Source organism: Kogia breviceps, chromosome 10 (assembly GCF_026419965.1).
Source record: "Kogia breviceps isolate mKogBre1 chromosome 10, mKogBre1 haplotype 1, whole genome shotgun sequence".
Classification (NCBI taxonomy): domain Eukaryota; kingdom Metazoa; phylum Chordata; class Mammalia; order Artiodactyla; family Physeteridae; genus Kogia; species Kogia breviceps.
The window spans coordinates 40,699,679-40,722,394 of record NC_081319.1 but is presented as its reverse complement, the minus strand read 5'-3'; the positions used below and the strand labels follow the sequence as shown (position 1 = coordinate 40,722,394).

General features: G+C 42.1%; 1 protein-coding gene across 3 annotated transcripts in view; it reads right to left on the bottom strand.

Annotated features, from left to right (window-relative positions):
• Positions 1 to 22,716, bottom strand: part of SMARCC1 (SWI/SNF related, matrix associated, actin dependent regulator of chromatin subfamily c member 1) — a 182,131-nt gene that overhangs the window by 19,472 nt on the left and 139,943 nt on the right. For all 3 annotated transcript variants that reach the window (XM_059076999.2, XM_059077001.2, XM_067044362.1), the window contains 2 exons: positions 11,270 to 11,404; positions 174 to 435 (listed from right to left, as the gene is read on the bottom strand). In XM_059076999.2, the coding sequence (XP_058932982.1) occupies positions 174 to 435; positions 11,270 to 11,404 (397 nt within the window). The remainder of the gene's footprint in view (positions 1 to 173; positions 436 to 11,269; positions 11,405 to 22,716) is intronic.

The window sequence follows — 22,716 nt, the reverse complement described above, 5'->3', positions numbered from 1 at the left end:
CATTATGTGGTGATGGCTATAAAACCAGATTCACTTGTGTGTAATATCCTAGATGACAATGGACATTCTGAACAGTTTTAGTCAGAAATCACCAACAGTGTGGTTTGCCCCTCTGATGCTCTGTGCCACAGGGATGACCCCAGACTGAGTGGTGAGCAGAGCCTTCCTCTCACCTGGCTGGGGTGGATGAGGTGGTGGCATCTGGTGGTGCATCAGAGGGTAGGGAGGGGGCTGCTGATGAGGCATCATGCCAGGGTGCCCTGCTGCTCCCAGTGGTGCCAGGCCAGGTCCTCCTGAGTGCTGGTGTGCCTGTTGAGGGTTCTGCCCATGCTGCTGCTGTTCCATTTGCTGTCGGGCTCGCAACTCAGCGTATTTCAGCTGTTCCATGTGGAAGTTCTGGCGTTCAGTAAGCAACTGCTGCCTCTGTTGTTCTAACTGTTAAGAAAGTAAGGGGAAGAGAAATGAAACCAGGAGAGGCTTTCAGGATTGGATGCCAACACAGGATATCTACATGATGCCTAAGTTCCCCATAGCTCATCACAGTTACATAGTCACCTCCTCTCCTGAAACAACCACAGTGAGAGAAAAGGCATTATTTCCTGAGTAGAATGAAGTCAAGTTCTTCTCTACATTAAGTATAAGGTCTGCCTTTCCCTGGAACCTTCACCTGGTGGGGGGCTATTATACTCAGGACACTTGTAATTCCCTCTGTTTGGCAGGCCTTCAGATATTTAAAAAAACAGTTTCCTTGACTGCCTTACTCTTCCCCAAGTGAAACAAGCCTCTCCTGTCCTCTTAATAGTTCCTTAGATACTAGTATTTCAAGTCCAACCAACATTTCCAGGTGTGCTCTCTTCTGCATGTGATCCTTTTGGTTACTATTTTAGAATGTGACACCAGAGTTAAATCCTCTGGATGAGTGGACGTGGCCTTAGCTGCAAAGATACACATTTTCTATATTGGAACTTTGGTGGTACCATTGTAAATCTTAGCTTCCAGGTACCCAAAATTATACTGGGTGACACCTTCATAGTATATTTTAGAAGCCTAAATAAAAACTTACATGAATCGTGGTTTGAAGAATATAAGCATTTCAATACTCAAGATAATCTTTCTGGGGGCTTCCCTGGTGGCACAGTGGTTAAGAAAACACCTGCCGATGAAGCAGACACGGGTTCTATCCTTGGTCCGGGAAGATCTCACATGCTGCGGAGCAGCTAAGCCCATGTGCCATAACTACTGAGCCTGCGCTCTAGAGCCTGTAAGCCACAACTACTGAGCCCCCATGCCACAACTACTGAGCCCCCGTGCCACAACTACTGAAGTCTGCACGCCTAGAGCTCCGCAACAAGAGAAGCCACCGCAATGAGAAGCCCGTGTGCCGCAACTAGAGGAAGCCAGCGCGCAGCAACGAAGACCCAAGAGCCAAAAATAAATAAATAAAAACAAATAAAATTATTTTTTAAAAAAAGATAATCTTTCTGGGACCCAAATTAAAATACAGAGAAGTTAGGAAATTCAGGAACCACATTCCTGACAGTAGCTCAGAAAACAGAGTCCACCTTAAAAGCTATGAAAACTGGGCTTCCCTGGTGGCGCAGTGGTTGAGAGTCTGCCTGCCAATGCAGGGGACACGGGTTCATGCCCCGGTCCGGGAAGATCCTACATGCCGCGGAGTGGCTGGGCCCGTGAGCCATGGCTGCTGAGCCTGCGCGTCCGGAGCCTGTGCTCCGCAACGGGAGAGGCCACAACAGTGAGAGGCCCGCGTACCACAAAAAAAAAAAAAAAGCTATGAAAACTAACTTAACCCAGGGTTGACAGAGAAAATCACCTTTAACATGAACAGAAATAAAAATCCAGATTTCTAGAAGTAGTATAAAGATCATATGGAGGGTTAACAGCACTATTGCTTTTCTATAATGTTCTATCTCACCATTTTTGACAGCAAGATTTTATTCACTGGGAGGCATTCTATGGTAGCCACAACGGCTCTTGGGCACTTGAGATGTGGCTAATCTGAAATGAGATGTACTATAAATGTAAAATAGTCAATGAATTTTGAAGACTCAGTATGAAAAAAATTTTTCATATTGATTACATGTTAAAATACCATTATATACATATACTTGATTAAATAAAATATCATTATAGGGACTTCCTTGGTGGTGCAGTGGTTGAGAATCCACCTGCCAAAGCAGGGGTTACGGGTTCAAGCCCTGGTCTGGGAAGATCCCACATGCCGCGGAGCAACTAGGCCTGTGTGCCACAACGACTGAGCCTGCGGCTCTGGAGCTCGCGAACCACAGCTACTGATCCTGAGTGCCACAACTACTGAAGCCCCCACGCCTAGAGCCCATGCTCTGCAACAAGAAAAGCCACTTCAATGAGAAGCCTGTGTACCGCAGCAAAGAGTAGCCCCCGCTCGACACAACTAGAGAAAGCCCGTGCGCAGCAACAAAGACCCAATGCAGCCAAAAACAAAACAAAACAAAAAAAATCATTATAATTTTTTTTAAACGTGGCTACTAGAAAATTTTAAATTACATATATGGCTCATGTATTTCTGTTGGAGAGCACTACTCCATGGCATTTGATAAGTTAAGGAAATGTAACATTTTAGCTTTCAGGAATAGTCAGTTTTATAGATAAATACTACATACTATCATTAGCAAAATCTAAGTGGAATACCCATGAGAATTAGCTTATGAATCTGAGCTCTTAGCAGAGAGCAGCCTGGGGAGAAGTCCCCGTGGAACCTACTGAGAAGCCTCACTGGCTATCAGCAGTAGCAAGCAGGGAATGACCATAGACAAATGGGGTGCTGGAAGACAGGCCATGGACACAGCATGAAGACAAGTGGCACGGCCAGATGAGGAGAAGAAAAGGAAAGAACAGATGGTAACGCTTATATCCCCCAGTGTTGGTTAGCTGGCTTGCAGAGAGTCTCCCTTGGGAGAAGATCTGAAACGAACGATTTTGTGAATGGTTGATCAAGGGTTATCACAGGAGGGAGGAAACATGGTGCTACCATGGTCTAACAGGCTGGTGCGGGCTCTTCATTTTCTAAGGGTGACCCGAAGAGGCTAAACCCTGGCTCAGTTTAACGTATCCTTCTTTTCATAATCAGAAGGGGCTTGCAAGGTATAAACAGCAAGAGAATCCTCTGGAAGTCAAGCTCTGCAAGATGACTAATCAGTGAGATAATGTAAGTAAAAGGCAGACCTAAAAAACAGAATCTAAAGATTCTGACCATAAGTGCTATGGTCAGAAAGGTTTTGCTTTCTTCTAACCATTCTTTCCAGGAAATTTAGTACTTTGCTGAGGTTAGACTTAAGAGGCTGCCAGAAAAGGACCTCAACCTATGTTTTTGTTGAGCCACTATTGGTCTACACAGGCGGCTGAAGTCCAGCAGTTACGTAAGAACTCCAGAATATAGGTCAAGATCTGCTTTATAAAAAACTGAATTGTTACTGGAGGAAGACTTTGTGTCTCTGAAGGGAAATTTTAGTCTCTGCTTACCTATCTCAGTGGGGTTTTTTGTTTTTTTGTTTTGTTTTTAAACTCAACCAGGCTTTCTCTGGGAACTGACCTTAGTATCGAAGTATTAATCTTGGAAAGAAAAATTTGCCCAATCTTCCTAGTTTACAAATGAACTAACCTCAATTATACTATTTTTTCCTGAGCTTCATCTGTCATTTCAAAACATAGAAGGTAATTAGAAGAATTTAAAAGGATGTGATTACACACACACACACACACACACACACACACACACACACACACACACCTGAAAAGAACCCAGTTTAAGCTTTAGATCCAATGTGGAATAAATAGGTCCTCTGAAGTGAGAGCAACGTCCAGACAGCAGGCTACCAGTTGGCTCGAGGGCCACCTCTGTTCTAGGGCACATGCAACAGAGCTTATGGACACATACTGCCCCACCATCCAAAAGAAATACCTCTCTTGTTATAGATATCTTACTGTTACTGAATCCAATTGAAGACTGCATTCACTTTTGTGGCAATGAAATGTGGGAATCTTTAAGGAGAGTTTGACAGTACTGAGCAAATTTTAAATTCACATAACCAATGACCCAGTGATTCTACATCTGGAAATCTGTCCTAGAAAACTGTATGTATATTTGTATAAGGACAGTCATTAAAGTACTATTTTTGATGTACATTTATGTCTGAGATGCACTGAGTAAAAAAAAAAAAGCAGGTTGCGGGCACAGTGGGCTTCCCTGGTGGAGCAGCGGTTGAGAGTCCGCCTGCCGATGCAGGGGATACGGGTTCGTGCCCTGGTCTGGGAAGATCCCACATGCCGCAGAGCGGCTAGGCCCATGAGCCATGGCCTCAGCTGAGCCTGAGTGTCCAGAGCCTGTGCTCCGCAGTGGGAGAGGCCACAACTGTGAGAGGCCCGTGTACCACTTAAAAAAAAAAAAGCAAGTTGCAACAACAATATGTCAATTATATTAAAAAAACCTTTATGCCCATGTATAAACATTACATACACACTGAAAATGTTCTGAAGACACTAAACTATTAACAGTGATTGTTCCTAGGAATGAAACTGAGGGTAGAAGACACTTTTTAATTTATCCATTTCTTTATTATTTGAAAATTTTTCATCACACTTATTTTTGTAATCACAAAACAAAATACTAAAATTACCCAAGTTATATGCTTCAGATAACTTGATTTTCTTCTCTCCCTTTTCTATTTCCAAGGACTATAGATAAAGCCCCAATAGCTAAACCGGATAGTGTAAATTACTCATGTAAATAGGGCGCTAAGGAATCTGTTCACTTTCTTTCAAGGCTCCGATCTGGCTCTAGGGAACCTAGTTTCATACAAAGCTGCCTGTGGCCCTGATCTGAAGACACCCTCACTGCATTCAAACCCTGCCTTCCTCTCCCCCTTCATTCCTACACTGTGTATGTATAAAGCAGCCGAATCCAAGTGGAACCGGAACATAACAGAGCACTCTTCTACACCAAGACCCCAAACACACACACAGCTGCAAGTGCAGCTGAAGTTCACACAGAGCTCTTCTCCCAACTTCATTTGCATAGAACAGGGAGGCGGGGTGGGAAAGAGTAAAAGAAGGTGGGGGCCTCAAAAATCCATCTACACTGCTAAGGGTCGAAATACCAGTGAGACGTGAAGCCGCTGACTATTTGGTCTCAGAACTGAAGTAAACACACCTTCCTTTGAAAGGTTTGGTATCAGTAACCAGACATCCACTTAAGAGAAAACCAGACATACTCATCATTCCTTCTTACACCTCTGGAAAAACAAAACAACACAACTGCATCTTTCTGCTCCACTGGAGGCAGAAATCCAAAGGGGGACACGTCACCACTGTTGTGACTGTCATTCTGTCCTTGTAAAGTTGCTGCCTGAGGCCCTACGTCTTTTTTTGAATTGGAAGTAAACCTGCTCAGTCCTAAGTACAGCTTTCTTAATCTCAAATAAAACTATCCACAATGTCACGGTGCATGTCTAATAACAGTTTCAATTATATGACAGGCAGTACAGAGATGAATTACTACAAATATGCAGAAAACAAAGTTAAATACAATTCTCCTGGGGCAGTATAAAATTATCTTTTTGCTCTTTTTTTTTTTTTTTTTTTCGGTACGTGGGTGGGCCTCTCATTGCTGTGGAGCACAGGCTCCGGACGCACAGGCTCAGTGGCCATGGCTCACGGGCCTAGCCGCTCCGCGGTATGTGGGATCTCCCCGGAATGGAGCATGAACCCGCGTCTCCTGAATTGGCAGGCAGACTCTCAACCACTGTGCTACCAGGGAAGCCCACTTTTTGTTCTTTTTTCCTTAATTTATCACAGAGTACCACAAACTTTTCTAACCCTATACCCTGTGGTGTGAGGACGTCCCATTAGTAATACCTTTAAATCCATCCACAATTTGACCGTTTCTCCTCACTTCCACGGCCCACCACCACCTCACATGGACTTCCCAACAGCCTTCTCACCAGTCTCCCCTTTTCTAAACTTGTCACTTTATATTCTCTACAGACAGCAGAGAGACTGATCGCCGCTTAACTGTAAGGACGATGATGCCAGTTTTCTGCATGTATTCCACATTTTTATGGAATAAATAAAATAAGCCCTGCAATTATTCCACATTTTAATCACAGTAAAATGAAAGGCCTTTGGATGGTTTACAGGGACTTCTGTGATTAGGGCACCATCATCTCTGCCTTCACCATCTTACCTCTCCCTACTTACTCATGCCCCAGCCCACCCCACCTACTCCTTAGTTCCCAAACATGTCAGTCACGCTCCTGCCTCAGAGTCTCTAATGCTGGCTGTTTCCAGGGCTTAGAGATATTCGCCCAACTGTCAAGTTTCTCAATAGGGCTTACACCGATGACACCACTTAGAAGTGAAATCCTTCCCTTGCCCTGCCCAATCTCACCTACCCAGCCTGAAACATACAGGTATGTATACATACACAGTATATATGCATACATACACATACAAAGCACATAACATGTAACATCCTTCATTAATTATTTAAGCTCTACCAAGGCAAAGAGTTTTGTTGGGTTCTATTCACCAGTGTATCTCCAGTACTTAATACACCTAGAACAAAGTAGGTGCTCAATAAACATTTGCCAAACGAAAAAATGAACTTAATCCATCATCTATGATATGAAAGCCATCAGCTCTGGGCAGGCTGACTCTTCAGTCTCCTCAGCCATCATACCTTTCTCTTCACAGTTTTGGATTTGGACCTTTTCTACAACTCAGATCAGTCCTTCCTTTACCAGGAAGCTTTCCTCGATAATCTGAGCCTATCATGGCCTCCCCTCCTCTGACTTTCGATAGCCTCACTACCTCGTGGTATCTTTGTGTCAGTTTCTCATCTACCCTCTCACCTCCTTAAGGACAGGGTCCAGGTTTCTCACAGCTTTGAGTTTCCTACAATGTATCTCTTTTCAAAGGTATACAATTTCTATACCTAGTCAAATGAGAGCATTAAGTCCAGAAGCTATAAATGAGATCAACACAGAGATTCTCACTGGTCTTAAAGTATTTTTTTCCCCCTTTAATCCAAATAAGAATGCTTTAGGTAGGACCCAGGCCCTCCAGTTCTCTTCAGTCCCCAACACAGCCCATGTCTGACACCTGTTCTCTTGAGTGATGTGTGCTATCTGCTTGGCACGGAAGGCTATACACTTGGGCAGACCCTCTCAGTTTCGAACCCAGGGCCAGCTCAGCATCTTCACCTCAACTGGGGTCAGTAATCTTTATCAGGCTTCCCTGGAGGCACAGTGGTTAAGAATCTGCCTGCCAATGCAGGGAACATGGGTTTGAGCCCTGGTCCGGGAAGACCCCACATGCCGCGGAGCAACTAAGCCCGTGTGCCACAACTACTGAGCCTGCACTCTAGAGCTCGTGAGCCACAACTACTGAACCCACGTGCTACAACTACTGAAGCCCGCATGCCTAGAGCCCGTGCTCCACAACGAGAAGCCACCCCAATGAGAAGCCCACACACATCAACGAAGACCCAACGCAGCCAAAAATAAATAAATAAATATAAATTTTAAAAAAATAGTCCTTATCATGTCAATTCCTGGACAGACTCTGTATATTCCATAACTGACTTCCTCCGATATTAGTACTTTATGAAAGGACTGTAACAAAAGCTACTGAGCTCTAAATTATAACTGTATACATAATATCTATAAAAGATATTAAATTGTTATATCCTTATTCTTAATTTCAAAATAATTAAGACTTGAGCACTAGGCAGTGGGTTAGAACGTGCCACTCCTGGCTGACCTGACCCCTTCCACAATTTCAACTTTCATGAGTCATAACAAAGGGTATCAAAACCTTGCATATCTCAGAGTCTCTAGGTAAAAATGCGGTAAGAATGGCTCATTTCTTTATAAATTTTGGAGTACTAGATAAAAATGCAGAGGTGAACAAACACAGGTTTGAGACCCAGCTCTGTTATTTATGAACTGTGTGATCTGAGATACATGAAGTGTACCTGTTTAAGCTCTAGACTCTTCGTCTATGAGAATGGTTAACAAAGAAATGGCCTCATGTTCCCACCCAGCATCATTGCTGGATTCTAAATGTTCATAAAGCCAACAAAGACTTATAAATATTAAGAATTTAATATATAATTGTTGATTATTGGTTTGCATAAAGGGAGGCATAGAAATATTTACTGAACACTTACTCTGTGTTCTAGGCAGTGTGCCAGGCACATGCCATAGTTCTCTCATTTAATCCCCACAACAGTCCTGTGAGGAGAGGAAATCATCAGTAGGAAAATAGCCACGGCTTTGCTCGCCCACAGGGAAGGACAGGATAACTAGTGCTGGGAAGGAGAAAAATAGATTATGTCTTACTGTGCATGAAACGAATGGAAGCCATTTTAAAGTTTGTAGGATTTTTTGGTTGTTGTGATAGTGAGCCTCCAAGGTTGCCCACAGTGATCCCGCTTCCTAACCTTTAGGCCTTCCCCACTGAGCCCTGCCAACCCACAGCCCCACCCAACCCCCAAATCAAGGTTGGGCTGTGGGACTGAGAGAATACAGCAGGAGCGCAGGAATGTGACTGCCAAGTTTAGTTTATAAAAGATACTGTGGCTTCCACTTTGGGTGCTCTTTCACGTTCTTGCTCTTTTCAGTCACTTGTTCTGAGGGAAGCCACTTCATGAGGAGTACTACCGAAAGGCCCATGTGGCAAGGAACTGAAGCCTCCTGCCAACAGCCACATGAATAAGCTTGGAGCGGCATCCTCCAGCCCCAGCTGAACCTTATGAAGACTGCATCCTAACCAGAGACCCTGAGCCTGATCCACTCAGGAAAGCTGCTCTCAGATTCCTAATCCTCAGAAAATGTGTGAGATACTGTTTTCAGTCACTGATTTGGGGTAATTTTTTACATAGCAATAACTAATACACGTATGCTACTGACATTCAGTGGCTAGGGCTAGGGACTGTCTTATACAATGAATTTTACTGCCCCAAATGCTGATTAAGAAAAAACAGGTCAACTACCAAAGGACTTGAGAAGATCAACCTTGTGTGGTGAGAAAGATTCAGTAGAATGTTTTCCCACATTTTCGGTTGTGCTGTTTTATTCAGACTATTCTGTAAAATGTTTTATGTGCTCAATTAGAATTTAAGATAAAAATATAGATTCAAGTAAGAAAAACCCAGTGGACTCAGATTAATTTGAGATAAATAACTATTAGAAATCCAGAGCACAAGGATGTCTGAGAATCAGTGGAGAGAACTGGGAAGGGACTGAGGACTCTGCTATTCCAGGGGACAGTTCCACCAGGGGGGTTTAAAAGAGTGAGGAATCTACAAGTTCACCCTCTGAAGATAAAGCAATTTAGAGCTGAGAAAAGAGCCCCTTGACAATCTAGACATAGTTGCATTAAGTGCCCAGAGAGGGTCATGCCAATCTTCCAGGCTAACAACATCAGTTCTGCTTCATGAATGACAGCAAGGCGTCCAGTTGCCAGTGGGAACTATGCGATGATCACTTGAATTCTGCATGTGCCAATAATCCATTATGTAGCCCCGTTCGTTATCCCAAGTACCCTAAAAAAGGCTATCAAATGACAAAAGGGCAGCTTATTAGGGTAAGATAAACACAAACACTCACTCTTCAAAGTTCCAGCTCACCTCTAGGAAGTTTTCTCTAATACCCTCTCCTTCTCCGCATCTTCCATGTATGTTCCCTTAAGAACTGAACACGTGATACTGTCATTTGTCTTCTTGACTGTCTTCCCTGTTAAACTAAAGTAAGGTCCCCTAGGGTAAACTTTCTTTTCCACTTTCCCAGCTTCTCACACTGATGCTGGCATACATCCATTCAACAGACACGTAAACAAGGACCTATGATGTGCCAGCTGTGTGTGAACAAAGACACTTAACAAACTCTGCCCTCAAAGAGAATACACTCTGGTATGGGAGGTGGACGCATGAACTAGCATTTACAATATAGTAAGTGCTCTGTTAGGCTGCTACAGAAGCAAATGGGGAGGGCATGTCACTCACAGGCTCAGGGCTGAGGGATGCAGGAGGTTGGCAAAGAGTAGGAAAAAAGGCCTTGCTGGTGACAGAGCAGGATGCATTCAGGTGGCAGAGAACACACACGGCCATGAGGGAAGCCTGCATGTGGTGTGCTGTGACATGGCTGGTGCACAGAGAGCAATGGAGGTGAGACTGGGGTGGCCTGTTGCTCCTGGGGCAGGAGAGGGCTGGTGATGTGAGAGATACTTACAGGATTAGGGAAGTGGGGGTGAGGTAGCATAGGGTGTGGGTAGGATAGTTACTGAAGCAGCCTCTTCCTCATGGGGCCAGAATGTTAAGTGGAAGAACAGGTCTTAGGACAAAATGAAAACGGGCTATTGTGATAGTTACTGAGCTACTCATCATGAAGAATCTGCCAGAGGACTTGCTTGGATTAACCACTAAGAAAGTATTTAACAAATGCAAATGGATCCTTAAAATTAAAACTCTTCTGGAATGGTTAAACTTAAGGTTCTCCCATTTAGAGATACCAGTATCTGGTATGCTGATAAAAAAGTCAAAACAATCAGAAAATCAGAAAAAGTCCTAACTAAATCCTCAAATTTAGCCCACTGATAAGGCATAATGCTGATAAGGCATTAATTCCTTTCCTGGTCAACTCATTAAAAAACAAATTTCTCAAAAAAAACAAAAACAAACAAAAGAACAACAACAAGAAAACTAATTTCTCCAGAGAACTTCATCTCTGTCTCTCCAAAAAATCCCTTGAAATAACCAAATGTTCCCCTGATTATGTTTCTTACTTTTTGTGGCTTCCTTCCTCATTCTTGGCCTTTTTCATAATTCTTTTTGTCCTGTTTGGGCCACGTCCTTATATGAAGTGTATGCCAGAGAAAATGCTGCTTACCAGTACTCTGCTAGGCCTGGTTCCACCTGCCTGCCCTTCCCTATACAGGAGAGGGAAGGTAACAAATAGGTAATAAAGTAAGTCTAAGATCCAACTATTATAGAAGGGAGAATTTGATACCATCATGTATCTGTTCCTTTTATTTATCATCACTGGCTGATAATCCTTTTCATAGGGCAAAGCAAACACAGAAAAAAGGTTAGACGATAGCCACGGAGACCAACAAATTACGTTACTGTATTTTCTCTATTTCTATTTCTTGTATTTTATGAAAGGTGGTCAGAATTTAATTGTGAAAAAGCCACTATAAAATTACCCTTACTTACAGCTTCTTTCTCTCTGTCCATGATGGTTTCCAGTTCCTCAAAATGTCTAAGTTTGATCTCCAGTTTCTTCATTTGTGTCTCAACCAGGAGAGCTACCAGAGACTTGATCTTTCTCTCTTCCACGGCAGCCAAGTGCTAAGGGCAAAAAAATCATTCAAAGTATTTAGGTAAACGTTTGCCTAATAAACAGTAAGAAAATGCTGAAACTGCTATTGAAAGTGGGAATTATGGAATTATAAGAATGGCGTCCTAGATGCCCAGATGCCCCCTTTGCATGTTTCTACTATTTATTTCAATTTAAAATAACAGGGACTTCCCTGGTGGAACAGTGTTTAAGAATCCACCTGCCAATACAGGGATACGGGTTCGATCCCTAGTCTGGGAAGATCCCACGTGCTGTGGAGCAACTAAGCCCATGTGCTACAACTACTGAGCCCGCATGTGCCACAACTACAGAAGCCCTCGCACCCAGAGCCTGTGCTCTGCAACAAAGACGAGCCCCGCAATGAGAAGCCCGCATACCACAACGAAGAGTAGCCCCCGCTTGCCGCAACTGGAGAAAGCCCATGCACAGCAACGATGACCGACACAGCCAAAAATAAACAAATAAATTAACTAATTTAAAAAAAAAACTAAAAAAAAATAAAACAACAACTATCCATGCCTGAACTTCTGGTACTTACAAATATAAATCTATATATAGATATAAATCTATAAATACCAGAAATTAAGGATTAAAAGGAACTTCTCCCATGCTAATCTACTCTCTTCAAAGAGCTCACCAAGGAGGAAAGGTTCAATCAGGGCCTTGAAAGGCAAAGAGAAGGACACCATGGCCTGGAAGGCACTTCCTCATCTACCACACACTTACCTCCCACCCTCACTCTGTAACTCTGTCTTTCCCTCCTTATGAACTGTCCAGGAGCAAGCAAGCAGTGCTCTCCCTCAGCAACCAACACTCAGATGCAAAGCCCCTAGTGAGTGTCTACTGTGAACAGAGAGGAGGGGCTGAACAACATTCCACCCCTAGTTTGGGGATAGGGTATAAGACAGGAGGTTATTCTGGAAGAATGTACCACTCACTCCCCTGTACAGGACTGATGAGTCCTACTCATGCTTCCTGTCAAATCAGCAGCACACAGAGGAAGATGCCACATTACTCAGAGAGGATAAGGATCCCACATTTGGCCAACGTCCTGACTACATGCAAAGGATCAATACCACCTTCTCCAGACACCATCCAAGAGCTTATACCAACAAACTCCCAACACTATTTTGCACTATTACATCTACTGAATTTATGTGCTTATCTTGCTTCTACACAAGGTTTTGAGAAGTTAAGATGGAGTGGCTGACTTATTGATCTGTGTTTCTTATAGAATCTAGAAGGAGTGAACATACAAGAGGAGTTTAATATAGGCTTTTGGGAACTAAACTGGTAGAGAACACTTGAATAAGAGCCTTATTTTTCACTCTTTTACAGTTGATAAAGAAAAATATAGTTTTATACCTATAGAGACCCATCTGCAGGAAGATTCAGAAGTGTAAGCAAAAGATTTTATGAAAGAATCTACAGCTATTAATGGTCATGTTTGCCTCCCTAACTACATTAAGCTGCATCAATAACACCAAAAGTTTAAATAAAAATTACATGATTCTAAGCCTGCTATCACTGATCATGTTATGCAATTTTATATTTCTAATGAGATATAAAAAACAGGTTACAAAAAAAAATTCAGGGCTTCCTTGTTGGTGCAGCGGTTGAGAGTCCGCCTGCTGATACAGGGGGCACGGGTTCATGCCCCAGTCCGGGAAGATCCCACATGCCACGGAGCAGCTAGGCCTGTGAGCCATGGCCACTGAGCCTGTGCATCCGGAGCCTGTACTCCGCAATGGGAGAGGCCACAACAGTGAGAGGCCCATGTACGGCAAAAAAAAAAAAAAAAAAAAAAAATCAGACTGTCACAGACTTCTCAAAAGCAAAAACTAGGTTTTTGAAAACAAAGGTAAAAATGCCTTCCAAATTGTGAGGGCTAATAAATTTCAGTCTAGAATTTCAAGTACAACAACTTAAATCAATTAGGTGCAGAATAAAGACAAATTTCCAAAATCAAGGACTCAAAATCCTACACATGCTTTTGAAGGACGTGCTCCAGTTAACTTTGTGTAAACGGAGAAAAAGATAAAAGACATGAGATCCGGACATCACAGACTCAACCTAAGAAAGAAGTCCTAAGTTAACAGGGTGGCACAAACAGGCCAAAAGCAAACAGGGACAAATGAAAGAAGACTGGCAATATAATGATAACCAAAGCTGGGTAAGGGGTACAGAGTCATTACACTATTTTGTCTACTTCTGTATATATTCCAACAGTTGCATAATAAATATTTAAAAAGGGAAGGAGGTGGGTCAATAGACGGTGCTGCGACAACTGGATATCCAGAAACAAAATGATAAATTTGGACCCCTACCTCACATAATACACAAAAATTAACTCAGTAGATCATAGATCTATATGTAAATGCAAACACTAAAACAGTCTTAGAAGAGGTGGCGCGGTGGTTAAGAATCCAGCTGCCAGCGCAGGGGATATGGGTTCGAGCCCTGGTCCGGGAAGATCCCACATGCCATGAAGCAACTAAGCCAGTGTGCCACAGCTACTGAGGCTGCACTCTAGAGCCCACACGCCTAGAGCCCGTGCTCCACTACAAGAGAAGCCACCGTAATGAGAAGCCCTCACACTGCAATGAAGAGTAGCCCCTGCTCACCACAACCAGATAAAGCCCGCGTGCAGCAACAAAGACCCAATGCAGCCAAAAACAAATAAATAAATAAATTTATATTTTAAAAAAAAAGAAATTCTAGAGAGTTCTTTGAACAGAAGGAAAAAAACCTCTTCCATTAAAAGAAAAAAACTGCAATGGAGATAGGAAATGAGAAGCACTAGACAGGGAAAACTGAACTTAGGTTCTAGCATTATTGAAGAAGTTATAAAAATAATTTGGATTAAACTGCAATAACTCAAGAATGAATTGTGTAATCATTAGGAAAAACACTAAAAGAACAAAAGTGTATGTAATGAACAAGGTCACTGGAAAAAAAAACGAATAAAAATTACTGAATTAAAAATAAGATGTTACAATCGTAGGAAACTGATGAACAGCACACAAAATTGCTCTATAATATTTTTGCAACTTCTATGAATCTAACTAAAAAGTGAAAAGGAAAAAAAAAAAAAGGCCTGTCCAAGGCTACATAACTATCACGTGGGGGGAAAGGGGTTAAAATCCTGGCTTGAAGACTATAAAACATGATATATAAGGTGTGATGTAGAAGAGATATTGAATAAGAAGCTGTCTAAGCAAATGATATTTTACTGCCTCATGCATTAAGGGTGGTTTGATTATGCTGATAATTTAAACTGGACCAGCTTTAGCCTGCTTGCCTTTCTTCCTCCCTCCCTCCCTCCCTCCCTCCCTCCCTTCATTTATTTGGCTGTATGGGGCTTTGTTGCCACCACGCGTGGGATCTTTAGTTGCAGCATGCATGTGGGATTGAGTTCCCTGACCAGGGATCAAACCTGGGCCGCCCCCTGCATTGGGAGCGTGAAGTGCCAACCACCGTACCACCAGGGAAGTCCCTAGATGTTTTAAAATGTTCTTTGCTTTGTATGTACTCACCTTGTCTCCTTTTATGCTAAGAGTTTCTTGCCATTCTGGCCCACGAATTATAATACATTTCTCTCTTATTAATAAGCTGAATTGCAAGGGAGGGGGTGGGGGGGCAGACTGCTTACTGCCTCTGTATAACTATGGCCTAGAAGTTACCTTGCTTCTCTATGACTGCTTCCTCATCCATGAAGCTGGAAAATAACTGTATCCACATCAAGGTGGTTGAGAGGACACACAGGATGTACTTAAAACAGTGCCTGGAACATGGTAGGTGCCTGATACTTGCGAGCTGTAACACTGCTGTACCCTAAAAGCCCATTTTGTTGGAAGACCCTCCTCTGTCTGCACTGGATCGCTTCTAACATGTCTTTTAAGACTTGGCCTTAGGCATCACTTCCTCTGGGTAGCTCCCTTACATCACGGCTCCCACAGCCTCCATGACAGTTCTTACTGCACTGTATTTTATCTATTCACTTGACTTTCACTCCCCAGGGTCAAAGCCCAAGGAAGACACATATTTATGACTGCTTGGCAATTTTAGAGATGCAGGAAATAAGGAGATGAGGTGGGGAGTAGAGAGGACACGGAAAAGAGGCAGCCTTTATCCAAAGCCTAGAATTCACCTGTGACTAAGGTTAGAAAACCACTAGAAATCTCTAGAAGTAAACCTGGGCACTTTGAATGAAGGATGAGAATATAACCAGCAATGCATGGCCTTCAATCTAAAGAAACAAATTTGAGTAAAAAACTCAAGAAAAAAAACAAATCAAAACTTGAATCTCTAAACTCTATGGCAGTTGCATTACTAAAGACTTATAGGAAAAAAAAAAAGAAAAAAAAAAAGACTTATAGGATTATTAAGTCTGATTTCTAGTTTAAAAAAAAATTTTAATATGTATCAAAATTAACCCACCTCAAATGTAAGAACTATTCATTGGCATGGTTAATCACATCTGGGTTTTGAGTGAAAACAGAAGAACTAACATTGCACATTAAATTTGGCATTTTCATATTTCAGGGCTTAATAACATTTATTTAAATATTAATATAGGGCTTCCCTGGTGGCACAGTGGATAAGAATCTGCCTGCCAATGCAGGGGACATGGGTTCGATCCCTGGTCTGGGAAGATACCACATGCCACGGAGCAACTAAGCCCATGCGCCACAACTACTTGAGCCTGCGCTCTAGAGCCCGTAAGCCACAACTACTGAAGTCCATGCGCCTACAGCCCATGCTCCACAACAAGTGAAGCCACTACAATGAGAAGCTCACTCACTACAACTAGAGAAAGCCTGCATGCAGCAACAAAGACCCAACGCAGCCAAAAAAGAAATAAAATAAAAATTAATATAAACCCTGATTTTCTGTATAGAATTATTTAAAACAAATCACTGTATCTTCTCATCTTCTTCCATCTTGCAAAGAGGAGAGATACAACAGTAGATTCTCTGAAAGAACTGGCCTGTTCCTATGTAGTCTCACTATCTGAATTTTATGAACCCTAATGGACTTACTAACGTGCCATTTCTCTATCTCCTACATTTCTAGATCGCCTACATTACTAGATTCTTTTTGTTGATTTAACCTCCATGACTATTCATATTTTTACTGGTTAGAGATTCTGATCTGGAAGAAGACAAGAAATTTCCTTCATGAAACAGCATGCTTCCTGCTATTAAAGATTCTAAGAAATTCTGCTAATTTATGGATCTGGTGATATATATGTACCATCCAAGAAGTCAGCAGAAGTCAGAAAGGCTTAAGAAGTAGATTCTGAAGGGAATTAAAAAGACTTCACAGGGGCTTGAAGTGATTAGACAAATGTTACTAAGCATTGGAACAAAACTGCTAATGGATCGGAACCAAATATCACTTCTGTCTGCTTTAAGAAGAAAAAAAGATGGTAAAAGTGAGAGTTAACTGTTGGAATGCATTATGGGAGTAGGGTGAAATATGTCATACTACACACCCTGGTAGGTATTTTCACGCTACTTCTAATAATAACCTACCAAGAAACATGTCATCTCCATTTTATATAGAATGAAACTGAAGCTTAGAGAAGTTAAATATCTTGCCAAAGGTTGCAGTTAAATCAACTGGGAATTGAATTCAGTTCTGATGAGAGCCTAGAAGCAAAGCTGGGCAGTAAGAAAGGTGACACAGAGAGACTGGGAGGAATTGACAGTACTGTATAAATGTTTCCATTTTTCCCTATTTTTTGGGGGGTGGAGTCCCTAAAAATTAGAACTCAAATCATAATTAGTATAGCAGAGGTGCTAAACAAAGAAAAAAAAACAGATGGACACTTTTTTAAGCTAGCTGTTGGGTTTTTAACTGTAAAATGTTTGAAAACATTTTCCTTGGAATGAAGAATTTTTATCAGTTTATGTTTCTGGGTTGGCTGGGATCACAAGACTCTAAGTCTGGAGATCTGGGTTTTGTTACTAGTTTGGCCCATAACTAGTTACACTAGTTACTTAATTTTAGGCCCATAATTCACTTTAAAAAATATTTATTTATTTTATTTATTTATTTTTGGCTGCACTGGGTCTTCGTTGCTGCACACAGGCTTTCTCTAGCTGTGGTGAGCAGGGGCTACTGTTCACTGCGGTGTGCGGGCTTCTCATTGTGGTGGCTTGTCTTGTTGTGAAGCACGGGCGCTATGCGCACAGGCTTCAGCAGTTGTGGTGCACGGGCTTCACTGCTCCACGGCATGTGGGATCTTCCTGGACCAGGGCTTGAACCCATGTCCCCCGCACTGGCAGGCGGATTCTTAACCACTGCGCCACCAGGGAAGCCCCTATCATTCATTTCTATGGATCTGTTTCTACATCAATGAGATGAAAAAGTTCAATAAGTTCTAAAATCATTGTGTGATAACACACATGAAACGTTCGTTGTTAGGGCTTATTAAGTATCTGTCAAACAGTAATCCATTTATAAACAAAACCTGTATGAAACTCATTGTGCAAAAGTAGAATAAATTTATGTGTTGGGCTTCCCTGGTGGCACAGTGATTGAGAGTCCGCCTGCCGATGCTGGGGACACGGGTTCGTGCCCCGGTCTGGGAAGATCCCACATGCAGCGGAGCGCCTAGGCCTGTGAGCCATGGTCGCTGAGCCTGCGCATCCAGAGCGCAGGCTCCGCAATGGGAGAGGCCACAACAGTGAGAGGCCCGCATACCGCTAAAAAAAAATAAAATAAAAATAAATTATGTGTTGTGTCTATGTGTGAGAGAGAAAAAGTTTTAGTCCAAGAAATTCTGAATAGTATATAATCCCTAATTACATTTCACCTAATAGAGTCACTCATCAAGGTTACATTTCCAACATTTTATTCTTTAGCTTTTTTCTTTTCCTTTACACTAAAATGTCTAGTCTAATGTCTCCACTCAAATGACTGTGAGGTTCAAGGTTAATGACTGATTTTAAGCTCTTAAGAGGCAGGGACTATTCATATCTATTTTAGGCATCAAAATAAACCTAGTATTGTAGTACAGTGTTTGGCACGTAATGGGCACTCAAATACTGAATAATCAAAGTATGGCACGTTCCATCTTACAGAATGCTTTTTTGGGGGAGCCACGCCAGTGCCATATGGCTTGCAGCAGGATCTTAGTTCCCTGAACAGGGATCGAACCCGGGCCCCCTGCAGTGGAAATACAGAGTCTTAACCATTGGACTGCCAGGGAATTCCCCAGAATGCTTTTTTATACATAAATATGACTGATTCTCATCAATAATCTGGTCAGAAAGGCAGATCAGAAAGGACCTCTGATTTTTTAAAAAAAATGATGTAGGTTCAGAAAAGTTATGTTAGCTGCCTAGATTAGTAAACGGCAAAGCTCGAACTAAAATTTTAAATTCTAAATCCAAAGGATTTTAGTTATCAGCCAATGTCTATTATTAACAATTAATATTTTAGTGGCTACTTTCCTGGGGAATTCTTAGAAGGGACTTGTGGTAGGTTAAAGATGGCCATAAACTCGTTGGCCTTTCTTCCACTGGAGAGAGAGGGTCTATGACCCCTCCTCTCTAACTTTCTTGCCCTACAGAAAATAGTGGTGATATTTTTTGGGCCCCAGCTTGGGAACTCCCATGTCTTGTCTCTTGCAATGTTCTTTCTGGGAGTCCCAAGCTGCCATGTGAGAAGTATATGATCATTGTGCTGAAGCGACCACAGGGAGAGACCTGGAGACTACATGGAGAGGAAATTGGACCCAGCTACCCCTGCAAAGGACTAGGACTTAAGGAAGCTACCTTGGACCCTTCCAGATGAACCTACCTGTAAGGTGAATACCACTAAATGACTCAACAGATAAAGCATGGAGCAGAATCACCCAGCTGTTCGGTGCTCAAATTTCACAAAATCATGAGATACAATAAAATGGTTTGCTTTTTAAATCACTAAGTTTTGCTACTAGAAAAAAAATGTGGTACCTGGAAATAGGGTGCTATTTGAACAAAAACCTAAAGTGTGACTTTGGCTGTGGGATCATGTGGTGAGTGCATTCTCAAGAAAACCACTGGTGAGAGCTTAAAAGAGAGGGAAACACTACTGTAGACTGGACAGAAGTAGACCTTTGCTATATAGAAGCACAAAGTTTGGAAACATTGTCACACTAGTGATGTGGAAAATAGGGTAATTAATAAATTTTTGGATCTGGCTGGAGTGATTTCCAGGCAAAATGTAAACATTCTTTTTGTATTTTATATAAGAAAAGAGAGGAACCAAAGATGGAAGAATTCAGTTTTCAGGTACAATTTAGACGTAACAGAGAAGGGTTTGAAAATAAAACTGTTTCTCATCACTGGTTACTCCCAGCAAGAATTTGAAACTTAGAAATGGCTTTAGGACAAAGATCAAATCCAGAGCACTACAGTAAAATTTGAACTCAGGAGTAAATAGCTCCAGCTGTGCCTGGCTGTTTGACCTTTTGAAGGGAGTGCATAGCAGGGTTTCTAAGAATCATAGGGTATGCCTCTGCTAGAGAGGAGGGCCTCTAAGTATCTTTAATAGCAGGTCTCCTATATTTTTTCATTGAGCTTCTTGGATCTATAAGTTAATGTCTTCCATCAAATTTGACAAGTTTTCAATCAGCCACAATTTCTTTTCTTTCTTTTTAAAAAAACTTTCCCTGAGTCTTTTTCGTTTCCTTCTGGGACTCTCATTACATGGATGTTGGAACACGTGACTTGTTCTGCAATTTCTGAGCTGAAGCTCTACCACTTCTCAAGAACAACTGATTCTCCTTTTGTTGTCTGCCTGATTGATACCAGTGCCCTGAAATGTTTGTTGTAAACCTGTTTTCTATGTTGGCCTCTATATCCCCTCATCACTCTGAATCTGGACAGAATGTCTGACCGGTAGAGCTGGGTAGAAGTTACACAGTGTCAGGTATGGGCCCAAGCCACAAGATGGCAGGTTTCCCTTCTTATCATCTGGGACTCTTTTCTCTTAAAGTTTCAAGCTGCCACATAAAAAAGTCCAACACTCTGATACCACCCTAGTATGAAGGAGCCCAGGATAAGTTCTTAGAGAGGCTGTGTGTAGACAGTGATGCTAGCCAGCCTCCAGGTGGTAAAGCCACCCCAGCCTAGGCATCAGGCATGTGAGTGAAGCCATCTCAGGCTCTCCATAATAGCCCAGGCATGAGATGAATACCCAGTAAACTAGCCAATGCCACACACAGCAGTTTTTTCTAGCTGAGTCTGCCAGAATTTCTCACTCATAAAAATCATGTGAAATCATAAAATGATTATGATTTTAAGCCACTAAGTTTCATGGTAGTTACACAGCATGGATAACTGGAGCAGGAATACTGCTAATGCTCATGCTATGGATTCTTAACACATCTGGCAACAGTGATGACCAAAGCCTTCCAAAATGAGGGCTATAGAGAGCCCCAACTCTTCCCATAATGGCTTTATAAAACCTAAGAAGAAAAAGATGGTCTGGGAGTGTGACAGATGACGTATGGAATGTGGGAGAAACAACCTAAAAAAACGATTAACGGTAAAAAGTAACTCGATTGGGACAGCTATGTGAACTTTACATTAAAAAATCACGGCTTCTAGCTGGTAGAACAGAAGTATTTTCTATTTAGTCATGTAAGGATGGAAGTAAGTGAAAAGGGCTAACTGCAGGCAAAATGATCAAATAGGTATATATTTTTCCTTCTGTCTCCTCTCCGCAGTATCATCAAATAAAGAGAGATGGCATCAATGATCAATGCGTATAATGAAAATCAATTCAATCAATGTTTATCTGGTAAACCGTTGTGACTAAAATGTACAATGAAAATTTTCCTATCTCAAGAAAGAAGTTTAGGCATAAGGGAGCAAGTTATGAGGTATTTCTGAGAGGTAAGAAAATAATTTTCCTGTTGCTCCAGAACTAATACCCAGTTACCATAAAGACAAACCTCATTTTTAAAGTATGTGGGCATGGGGTAGTAGGAGAAAAAATCTGAAGGAAATGTCTGCGTGGTCTTAAAAAAATGTGATTTCTGCTATCTTAAAAGAATTGAATCCTACTGCTGCTGATAAAAGAGGACCTATTCTACTTTCTGGAGTTCCTAAGTTTATTCCAGCAGCAGTTCTGTATTCTTACTTCCAGCTAAACCGAGATGGGAGGGATGGAGAGCACCCAGCCAACAGTGCTCCTTTTCACACCCACATACCACTCTTCAGGTGGGATAGTCCACAGCTTGTCAGTAGCTGGAATGAAAAAGTGGATGTGATACCCAAGAGCTCCTCATACGGCAAGGGTGGGGAAAGCCAGAAAGCATGCCCACCTTATCTGTTTTGGAGCTAGATCTAGAACCTCTAATTACCACTCCATGTTAGAGTGTGACAAACAATTAAAATGTATCAAGGAAAACTCTTAATAACAAAGCTGTCTATAGACTGAGAAGAACAAAAGGAGAATAAGAGATAACTTGGATAGGCTAGATAAGTTGTACTAATTACAGTAATTTAAGTGAATTCCTTACCCCTTAATTACCATGTAGTACAAAAATGATTACGTGTGCTGTGAAATGTATCAGATCCAGCTATAAGTGGCACTGAACAATTCATGTGTGCCAAGTCATGTAGCATGAGCATGTGAACACTTTCAAAAATCAGTGGAAGACATAGGTGTTCTGAGAACGAAGACCCAAGTTCCCAGTTATTAGAAGTAAGAGTGAGTGATGATCAGGGAGTAGAAATTCAGTGACCTGGATAGAAAATGTTCTTTGATCACTCTTCTAAACCTTGTACGGACTATCCAAGGGCCAGGGCAACTGATCCATAAACGCAGTTTCTCTGCAGTGAAGGAGTCAAACAGCTGTGGCAAAGTGGTCAGTGGTACACAGTACAGAAACTTTTGTGCCCAAAGCTGCACATATTAACAGCTATGAAAACATCATGAAGGGGCTTCCCTGGTGGCGCAGTGGTTGAGAGTCCGCCTGCCGATGCAGCGGACATGGGTTCGTGCCCCGGTCCCGAGGATCCCACATGCCACGGAGCGGCTGGGCCCGTGGGCCATGGCCGCTGAGACTGTGCGTCCGGAGCCTGTGCTCCACTACGGGAGAGGCCACGGCACTGAGAGGCCTGCGTACCACAAAAAAAAAAAAAATTAAAAAAAAAATCATGAAGCATTCGTAAAACTTTTTATGGTAATCTACCATTTTAGTTCCTTCTTTGGCAACTTACAGTGAAGCACACATAGTAATATAGAGAGGAGAAATAATGGGAAAGAACAGTGAGAGAGGTGTGCTCTGTGAGAGGGG